We start from the raw sequence: 11,121 nt of genomic DNA, 5'->3' as shown, positions 1-11,121 counted from the left end.
TATAAAATAATTAATAAAATGCAACGTGCAAAATAAATGGACCAAAATGGTAATTATTTGCAACGAAAGTGTAGAAATAAATGAAATTCAACAAAATTTTGCACCATTTTAAATTAAAGTCAACAAAAATATGATTTAGACATGAAAAACCGCAACTCATTTTGCGGTTAAAAACCGAAACCGTACCGAAATAACCGCAAACCTGAACCACATAAAAACCACAAATTTTAGTTTTTCATTTTAAATAATCGCAAATGTGGTTTGCGTTTTGGTTTTGTCCAAAAATTGCATCGAGCCGCACCATGGTCACCCTAGTTGCCACCATACACTTTTCTTCTGCCCTAAACCCTCCCTCTGTCCTCACCCTTTCCTCCAATGACCTCCCAACCATACAACCACTTCTAGTAGACCTGTTTCTAATTTTCTACTTCTTTTCTCTTCACTAAATATGTATCAAACCAAACATAAAATCTCTAATTACCACAATATAAAACTCTAATTTTACATGAGAGTCGTTTGTACATGGACACTTATTAATGTCACTTCAATGTGAATTAATAATCATCCAATAACAAGATTGAGATTTAATAAAATATGGCTACATAGGATAAGCACACGAACATGATCCTCTATAAAATTCAAAATTTAATTTTCTTCTCTATACTTATGTCTTTGTTTTGGTTTAATATACGATCGTGTTAATAGCTTCGTTTATCAAGCCCTTATATTCTTCTGCTCACAATTTAATGAAAATTGTATCTCAATTGCTTCTCCGATGGATCCAATCATTTCTTTAAGGTTTCATATGCTATGTTTCGGTTCATCTACCCTCTTTCTCACCTTTGATTCATGTTCTTTCACTAATGGAAATCGAAAACGCAATTAAGAAACCTAGCCATTGACCAAATTCGAAAGGGTGAACCTGAGTGAGATTTAGAAATGTATGGTAGGGTGTCGTTTTAAGAGACAATGAGTCAAGGACTATGCAATTTCATTGTCGGAGATGATGACAATATGACTTCACTTCGAGGATGACCCACAGTGAGGGTCGGAAAGGGAATTGTTATTTGTTTGACGGGCAACGAGTTTTTTGTGAGAAAAAAAAGAGACACAGTTTTTTTTTGGTACAATAGTCAAAAGGAAAAATGTCACATTAGCCCAACGAACTTGTCATGTTTGTTTTAAAAGAGCATTCATGTTTTTTTTTAACTTTCTAGGGGCATGAACTTTGTTTTTACCTATTGTTTTGAACCCTTAACCCATTATATAGCGGGTTGTAATCTCACCTAAGCACAAACTTAATACACTTGGATCCTACATGTAAGATAGTCAAGATGAAATTTCCCTAAAAAAGTCAAACCACTAATTTTCTTTACCTATAAATCAAAATTAAAACCAAAGACCAGGCGTTTTCATCATCTTCTCCACACCATCGATATATATATATATATATATATATATATATATATATATATATATATATATATATATATATATATATATAGAGAGAGAGAGAGAGATAGGTTCAGTTGTTTTAACTAAGTATTGTGTTATTGTATGCATCAATGTGGGCCAATCAAAATTAAATAATAAAATAAATAAATAAGGGTAAGTTAGTCATTTGTTTAATAACTTCCAAAAATAATCCCTATAATCATGGTATCTCTCCAGTTTAAATCTCGTTCCCCTCTTTATCTAAAAACCGATTCTGAAAACCCTAAATTGAACAAACCCCTCGTTCCACCGATTCCACCGTATAGAAACATCGACCCACAAAATTTACCAGACGACCACCACCATATTCCTGTTTTTCCGGTTGCTGAGCACCACCATCATCTTCATCGCCGATAGCCACACAATCATCTTCATAGCATACGACCACCATGACTACCCACTTCCTTCCTCATAGCCATCGTTGCCGACGATACCATAGCTACCCTCTTCGATAAAAAAAAAGGGAATTACGAACGAGGAAGACAGGAATCCGACCAGAGACCAATACTGATATCAATTCGAAAGTCAAATGACAGGTTAGGGTTTATCTTTTCGTTTTATCGGCAAGGGAGCGTCAAAGCCAAATCGAAAATTGGCTCCTGGTACTTTTCTTTTTTCAAATTATCAATGTTACATATAATTGATCTCGTTGATGAAACTTTTCGTAGTTGAAATTGACTCGTAATTGATTTGGATCTGCAATTGATTTTGAATGATAATTCAAAACTCACATAAACCACTGATGACAAACCCAATTTTCCAATCCAGCTTTCTCAGGTATAATCACGCACATAAAACATTCGACAAAATGCATCAATGGTTCGGTGGAGGCAGGGAAGAAGAACCGAAATCAGATGGGTGTTTGGATTGAGGCTGTGAAATCAATGGGCAAGCAGAAGAAGAAACAAAGGGTTGTTGTTGGCTGGACAGGTTTCTTTAATATTCTTTCTTATTTTGATTGATTTACTGTAAATCGATGAAGTTTAATCGATAGGTTTAGATGAGTTTTTGGGTTTGATTGGTTGAACACAAATCATGGTTGTTTTGGTTGCTTATTTGACAGATGAATGTTTCAACTGAATTGAAAGTTGTTTTCATGCACACCAAGTGCTCGCTAAAATGCTTCAACTGAATGGTATTTCTTCGTTTATAGCATTCTATCAGAAAAGAATGTTTTTTATGATAATCATGAACATATTCTGTTAGAATTCCCCGAATTAATATAATTATTGGTAAATGAATTTCAATTCTATCAGAATAGAATCACGAATTCCAATTATGTTGGAATGGAGTATGAATATTTTCTCACTAATTTATTCATTGTATTTGTTTCTACAGAAGCTGATGCTTGAAGAACGGACTACAAAATTTGAACGACGCCTCTTAGCAACATTATTCTTTTAGAATGTATTAGTGTTTTTATTAGATTTTGATGTTCTTTTTTCCAGATTTGAAAGTTTTTTTAGTTTTATTCTTTAAAAATAAATGTAATTCTTAGCAATTGTTACATGTATTCTATAAGAATTAATGTAATTTTTGTTTTAATTCTTCAATTGATGGTTCGAGAATCTTGTTATTCTACAAAAAATTTTGTTATTTTTGAACATACTCAAACATATTCTGTCAGAATGTCCGAACTAAAAACCTTATAATTTGTAAAATCGGATTTTTAAAATTAATAGAATCTTTGATCCCTTAAAATATGCAAATTTCCTTTATTAAATCTATGTTAACTGACTAAAATACCCTTCTAGTTAAATTAGATGGTATTTTCAATTATATTTAATTAAATAATATGTATTAATCACTTTCTTAAAATAAGTAAAATGATTGGCCCACATTTATGCATACAATAACACAATAATTACTTTGAATAGAATAACCTAGGCCTATATATATATATATATATATATATATATATATATATATATATATATATATATATATATATATATATATATCAAAACCTTCATAGAACATTAGAACCTATGAATCACACACTTGTACATGAACCGATCAGTTTAAATCCATTCCTTCAATTTGAAAACAATGTGTTTAGCTTTTTCAGCAAGTTTACACCCAAATAAAGTCTCAATCACTCTGTTCACAGTTCCTAGATTATACATGTAACCAAATGTATATGCCCGATTTTGTTAATCAGATCCCATAAAAGGTCTAAGTTTCTTGATTTTCCGACGACGTCGAGCATTTTGTTTACTGTGATGGGAGTGTGACTGAACGTTTGGGTTTGGGAGAACTTGTGAAACTTGTAGACGTGTTTCCAGGAGTATGCCGACGAAACAACTGAAAATGGACGAGTTCGTGACAGAAAATGAGAAACAAGATCTATATAATGGAAAGGAGTTTGAGATGGGATTATTAGGGCCAAGATTGTGATTGCATCATAAACCAATGGTGATGAAGATGTGGCGATTGAAAAGCACAAGCAGACACAATTATGTGTTGAAGACTAGCTAAAATGAGTTTGTGAAAAAGAACAAGAAGGATTTGAAGCCACATTCAAGGATTTGAAGCCACTAAACAAATTTGATAGCTTATTACAAGCCCTTACATCACACAACTTCCGTTGGAGATCCAGACTCGATCCATTCACAATATCACATTTCTCAGCCGTGACAGACTTGCTCCGTCGCAGTTCAGGTACAACTCCCAACGATGAAGCATCGGCATAGCCTCTGGTCCAACGATTTAGAAGAGAAAAGAAGGGGGAAAGATTGATCGATTTTTGAGAGAGTGTGGGTAATTGGAGAGCACTGGGATGAACACACCTTGTTTGGAAGAAGAATACCTAATTTTATTATGGGCCTTGTAACATTGCATAGGTGGCATTGTCAAAATAAAATTTCTATTTAATAAAATGCCAAATAAGCAAAAGAAAACCGGATGACCCCTTCACAACTCTTAAAATGATGTAATTAACAACAAATATGCAAGTTTACTGACCTATTGTGCAGAAAAATAACTTTTGTGACCAAATCGAACAAACGTGACAAGTTTGTTCGGCTAATATGACATTTTCCCTAGTCAAAAGTAAGGTTATAACCGTCTTTTCATATGATTTAAACCGGGCAAAGTAAATGGCATCAAATCAAAGGACTATTCGCATGAAAAAACAATCATCATGGACACTCCATGTCCTAATTAAAAAGACTAGACTTAGACTCAGAAAAAACACATACTTACATGGATCATTTTTGTAATTTAAGATATTTAAGGTTTATTTGAAAGCAGGTAGAATCAAATAATTGAGAGAGTAAATTACAGAAATGGTCCTTATGGTTTGTTTTCAATTATAGGTTTGTTCAACCTTTGAAAAGTTGATAAGGAGTATCCTTATAACTTGGATAAATTAAAGGTATGGTTTAAAGACAATTTTATCATTTCTAATTTTTTTCTCTCACTTATAATATAAAATAAAAAAGGGTTCACTTTTGCCTAACTCTACTCCACCTCATCATCTTAATCACCATCTTTTGATGCCATCTCCATCTCACCTCATTCAAAACTTATTCTGATATATATGTTGTGATGTTGCCTGCTACTTCTTGAAACCCTCTGCACATTTTCTAGCCAAAATATGAAAACTGATGTTTTATTTGTCGCCATTTGATGAACCTACGAAGCTGTATCGATCCAGATATATTGATTACCTTGACCACTATAGGCACCACCACCATTAACCACATGCCAAAAACCAAAAAAAGAAAAGAAATGGTCTTCTAGGTTAATATTTGGTTTTCATCATAAAATCAAAATACTACTTCGAGAAGGGCATCAATGGTGGAACTAAAGGCTCTGCAAAAGGGGAATTCATGAAATAAATTCAAGGTCTCCATAAAACCAACCTCCTTGTAATTGGGTCAAAAATTATGTGGATGGAACAAATAAATCAGCTAATAAGGATAATCCAGTCGATCAAATAAATTGAAGAATAAAATAATGAGAGGAAGAAAAACCTAGCTTTCACGAGAAAAGATTTAGAATCAAACTTATGAAACTTAATGGACCAAACCACAAGGACCATTTCTGTAATTTACATTAATAGATATTTAATAAAAGAAATATCAGTGTGCACATACACAGTACACGGGTGGTTTGTCGACAACTTGATAATTAATATTTTTGCCCACTCGACTCTTTTTCCTTCTTCTTTTCTTATTATATTTATGAAAACATTATGAAAGGTCCAGACGCAACCATTAATTTGTCCACGTTTCACCACCTCATTAAGATTTACAAAGCGTAAACAAATTACTCCTTATAAATCTACAAGTTATGAATACATCTACAAGACATACTAGGGATATCAGTATATCACGTAACACCACATCCCAGCATCAAAATGACGTCAAGCGAAGAATACATCTACAACCTCTTAGATTCATACTGGTACAAACAACAGATTCTTACACCAAACCCACCATCAATTCGGATTCCCGATGCCTATAAGGAAGAATATGGATCAACACCATCGCCCAAGGCACCTAAAGATGAGTTCATGGCGTTGACGATGGGCAATTGTAGAAATGATGTGGAGATGAAAGGTCTACTAAGATTCTGGGCTCATTCAGTTGCTTCAATTTCGATATAAATCTTTAGCTCCCTCTTTTTCATCGATTTTTTAGTTTGAAAAGTAGGAATTACCACTTGATCAGAATACTACTGAATGATTAATTAGTATAGCATATTTGATATATGTGTGTAATTTTACATGTATACATGTGTTTGGAAATTGAACAAGTGCCCCCATTTGTTTCAGTTACAACAGTTGTAAATCTGCCAGAGTGAAATAATCTATATATTAGCACCAAGTAAACTCAAGTATATGAATTTTAGTATCTTTTAGATCCTGAATGCATGGAACTTTCTCAGATTTATTCCTGCAGTGATCATATTAGAATTATAACTTAACGGACGTTAGTCCACGTTAGTCTTATGTTAAGTTTGTTGTTAAGACACTGTTAGTTGTTAATCTGTTAGATTGTTAGCTATTAGTTGGGTTTATGTTAGAAGATAGTGTGTAGTTTAATCCTTGTATATAAACTCTGTATAGCCTTTCGTTAATAGTTAGTTGAAAGTTTTACTCAATTTTCAAACACTAAAATGGTATCAGAGCAATTTCCGCATCTACAATGAATATTATTCGTTCATAGATTGTTCATCTCGTCGATCTTTCATCTCGTTTTCTTTTTCAATTCGTATTTCATCATCCGATTTTATTCAATCGGATTCAGTTTTGTTTCATTTCGATTACTCTGTTAATCGAATTTTTCAGTTCCTTTCTCATTGAATTCTAGGTCTCGATTGTTTGATCTTCATCATGAGTGAAGGCACAAATCAACGCAATATTCAAGAGAATTCAGATGATCCTTATTATATCCACCATTCAGACAATCCAGGAACCGTTCTTGTTTCTCAAATTCTTATTAGAGACAATTATAGTTCGTGGAGTCGTGCTATAACCATAGCTTTATCAGTGAAAAACAAGTTAGATTTCATTGATGGAACGATTAATCAGCCAGCTACAACAGATCTTGTCCGATACAAATCCTGGTCTCGTAACAACAACATTATTATCTCCTGGATCCTCAATTCGATTTCGAAAGAAATTGCAGCATCAGTGATCTATCTCAAGACTGCAATGGATATTTGGAAAGAACTTAAAGATCGTTTTCAGCAAAGTAATGGCCCTAGAATTTTCCAAATCAAACGTGATATCATGAATGTTACTCAAGGAGGAGATACTATAAGTACATACTTCACCAAATTAAAGGTATTATGGGAAGAATTTGCAAATTACAACATGCATTGTACTTGTGGTTTATGCACCTGTGGTGGAGCCAAAGAAACAGAGCAGGCTATGAATTTTCTTATGGGTCTGAATGATGATTTCTCACAAATTCGTGGTCAGATCTTATTAATGGACCCTATTCCAAGTGTTAATCGCATTTTTTTCTCTTATCATACAAGAAGAGCGACAGAGGTCTGTAAGTGTTTCTCAAATGTCTCAATCTGCTGTTGCTTTTAATGTTCGAGACACAAATGGATCAAAATTTGTTAACAATAATCAGTATAAGAATTTCAAAAAGAATCAAGTTTATTGCACTCATTGCAAGAAATCGGGTCATACACAAGAAAAATGTTACAGATTGCATGGATTTCCACCTGGTTTCAAGTTCACAAATGGTAACAACAATTCAAGAGCTAATTCTATTTCTACTGAACAAGTGAACAGTTCTTCTTTCTCTGGTTTTAATGATGTTGTAACCGGGCTAAGTGATGAGCAGTGCAAGCAATTTATTGCTATGTTTTCAGGGAAATTAGCTTCTTCCAATGCAGATACTACTCAAGAATTTAAAGTAGGTAACCATTATATTCTGAATACTGCATCTGGCAATTATAAGTCTAATGTTTGGATCATAGACTCTGGAGCTACTAGACACATTTGCAATGATGAAAAACTTTTTATTGATACTAAAAAGGTTTTTAATACTCGTGTCAAATTACCAAATCAAATGCTTATTCAAGTGCATTTAGTGGGTAATTTACAACTGAATGATCATCTTATCCTCAAAAATGTTCTTTATGTTCCTCAATTTGAGTTGAATCTCATTTCTGTTACTTCCCTAACTGAGGACAAAAATGTCATGGTTGCTCTTTATCATGATTATGCCCTTATATAGCAGATGAACAACAAGATGATGATTGGCAAGGGTAGTGTGAAGGTAGGTCTATATCTGCTTGATCAAGAGTTACAAACTAGTTCTATCAACACTATTTCTCTACAGCAATGGCATCAAAGGTTTGGGTACCCTTCAAATAAGAAACTCATGCAGATTAGTAATGAGTTGTCATTGAATAAAAAGGTAGATAAACATGTTTTTATGATTTGTCCATTAGCAAAACAAAAGAGATCTCCTTTTGTATGTAGAAACAATGTTGCTAGTAAATCTTTCAATCTTATTCACTGTGATATTTGGGGACCCTATCATGTTAATTCATATCAAGGGCATCGATATTTTGTCACCATAGTTGATGATCATTCAAGATTCACATGGATATATTTGATTAAACATAAATCAGAGGTTCAACATGTTATACCAAAGTTCTTTTCAATGGTTTTGAATCAATTTGGAGCTCATATCAAAGTGTTTCGTTCTGATAATGCACAGGAGTTAAAGTTTGTTGATTTTTTCAATGAAAAAGGTGTGCTTCATCAATTTTCAAATGTTCAAACACCTCAACAAAATTCAGTAGTAGAACGTAAACATCAACATTTGCTTAATGTTGCACGTGCTTTATTCTTTCAATCCAAGATTTCTGTTGATTATTGGACAGAATGCTTATCATGTGCTACTTATTTGATTAATAGAACACCTTCAAAAGTTCTTGATCATATTTCTCCTTTTGAAGTGCTTTATCATGTGAAACCAGATTATTCTATTCTACGCACTTTTCGATGTCTTGTGTTTGCATCCACATTACAAGCTGCAAGAACTAAGTTTGAACCACGTGCCACTGCTTGTGTTTTTCTTGGTTACCCTATTGGTGTCAAAGGTTACAAATTACTTGATTTGGAAACAAAAAGGGTATTTTTGTCAAGAGATGTAATCTTCCATGAAACAATTTTCCCTTATCAACATACTACTTTCAAAGATCAAATAGATCCTTTTGCTCAACATGTTATTCCAATTGTTTCAGAAAATGTTTTTGATTATGTTATTGACAATTCATTTGAACCAAATTCACCTTCTTCACATGTTTCACCTGAGCCACATTCACCTCAATATGATTCTGCAAATTCTCATAATTCTCAGCCTGAACCTGTACCTGAACACATTTTACCAAATAGACCTGTTCGTAATCGTGTTCCTCCAGCCTATTTACAAGATTATCATTGTCATCTTTTACAAGGTACACCTTCGCCTAAACATAATACTCGCTATCCTTTATCAGAGTTTATACCTTGTCTGTATCATCTCAAATTGAACCAAAATCTTATTCCGAAGCCATAAAGTCAATTGAATGGCAAAATGCTATTAATGATGAACTCGCTGCTTTGGAAGTTAATGATACATGGAAAGTAGTTCCTTTGCCTCATGACAGAAAACCATTGGGTTGTAGGTGGGTATTCAAAATTAAACAAAAATCAGATGGTTCAATTGAGCGATATAAGGCAAGACTAGTTGCCAAAGGATTCAATCAGCTTGAAGGTGTTGACTTTCTTGATACACATTCACCAGTAGCCAAACTTGTCACTGTCAAGATGTTACTAGCCATAGCTGCACAACAATCATGGCCATTGATACAACTAGATGTAAATAAAGCGTTTCTAAATGGTGATTTGGAAGAGGATGTTTATATGGATATTCCAAAAGGCTACAAAGTTGATCACAAAAATTCCCATTCTACCCTTCTTGTCTGCAAGCTAAATAAATCGTTGTATGGTCTTCGACAGGCTTCTCGCCAGTGGTATTCCAAGTTCTCATCTTTCTTAATTTCCAAAAGCTTTACACAGTCTAAAGCTGATTATTCTTTATTCTACAAAGGAAGTGGTTCCTCTTATGTGGCTTTGCTAGTATATGTGGATAATATTGTCATCACTGGAGCTTCAAGAGAAGGCATTAATGCTTTGAAACATAGTCTCAGTGAACAATTCAAGCTTAAAGACTTGGGAAATTTAAAAATGTTTTTGGGTCTTGAAGTGGCACGGTCAAAATCTGGTATTTCCATTTGTCAACGAAAATATGCTCTTGAACTCTTACAAGATACTGGTTTTTTAGCATCAAAACCTACTTATTATCCAATGGATCCAAAATTAAAAAGCTCCAATTTTGAAGGTGACCCTGTTACTACTGATCCTTCCCAATATAGACGGTTAATTGGTCGTCTATTGTATCTCACTATCACACGCCCAGATATCTCTTATGCTGTGAATAGATTGAGTCAGTTTGTAACTACACCAAGACAACCACATTTACAAGCTGTTCATCATCTTTTGAGATACATTAAACATAATCCGAGTCAAGGATTATTTTTCTCTACAAGACCTTCTTTGCAGCTCAAAGCTTTTAGTGACTCGGATTGGGCAGGATGTGTTGACACTCGTAGATCAGTCACTGGATTTTGTGTTTTCTTAGGTGAATCTTTGATTTCGTGGAAATCTAAGAAACAGACTATTGTTTCTCGTTCATCCACTGAAGCAGAGTATCGAGTTGTTGCTGCTGTAACAAGTGAACTCATTTGGCTGCGACATTTACTTCATGATTTTGGATTCCCATCGTCCACTTCTTCTTTGATTTACTGTGACAATGATTCTGCAATCAAATTGGCAACCAATCCAACGTTTCACGAGCGCACAAAGCATATCGAGATCGATTGCCATTTCATACGTGATAAAATCATTGATAAAACTGTTCGTTTGATGCCTATTCGAACTCAATATCAGTTAGCTGACATTTTAACTAAGTCATTGCCTAGATTCAAATGGCAGCCAATCGTATCCAAGATGGTCCTTCACAGCATTACGGTTCCATCTTGAGGGGGCATATTAGAATTATAACTTAACGGACGTTAGTCCACGTTAGTCTTATGTTAAGTTTGTTG

The 11,121-nt window shown here is 33.9% G+C and overlaps 1 protein-coding gene across 1 annotated transcript; it reads left to right on the top strand.

The window, feature by feature from the left end:
• Positions 1–5,857: 5,857 nt before the first annotated feature.
• LOC145105018 (uncharacterized) lies at positions 5,858–8,198 on the top strand. Its single transcript, XM_079042160.1, has 3 exons — positions 5,858–6,059; positions 6,813–7,421; positions 7,486–8,198. The coding sequence occupies exons 1-3, from the start codon at positions 5,858–5,860 to the stop codon at positions 8,196–8,198; spliced, it is 1,524 nt and encodes a 507-aa protein (XP_078898286.1).
• Positions 8,199–11,121: the final 2,923 nt, after the last annotated feature.

The sequence above is a fragment of the Lactuca virosa genome, chromosome 4 (assembly GCF_052849685.1).
Source record: "Lactuca virosa cultivar CGN04683 chromosome 4, Lactuca_virosa_CGN04683_v6, whole genome shotgun sequence".
NCBI classification, from domain to species: Eukaryota; Viridiplantae; Streptophyta; class Magnoliopsida; order Asterales; family Asteraceae; genus Lactuca; species Lactuca virosa.
Note: the sequence above shows the minus strand (reverse complement) of the source record. Positions and strands in the feature narration are given on the sequence as shown.

Coding starts and splice junctions, on each gene's coding strand:
- LOC145105018 (XM_079042160.1), top strand. CDS start 5,858: ATGACGTCAAGCGAAGAATACATCTACAACCTCTTAGATTCATACTGG. Junction 6,060..6,812: donor AAATGATGTGGAGATGAAAG/GTCTACTAAGAT, acceptor ATTGAATTCTAG/GTCTCGATTGTTTGATCTTC. Junction 7,422..7,485: donor TGATTTCTCACAAATTCGTG/GTCAGATCTTAT, acceptor TTATCATACAAG/AAGAGCGACAGAGGTCTGTA.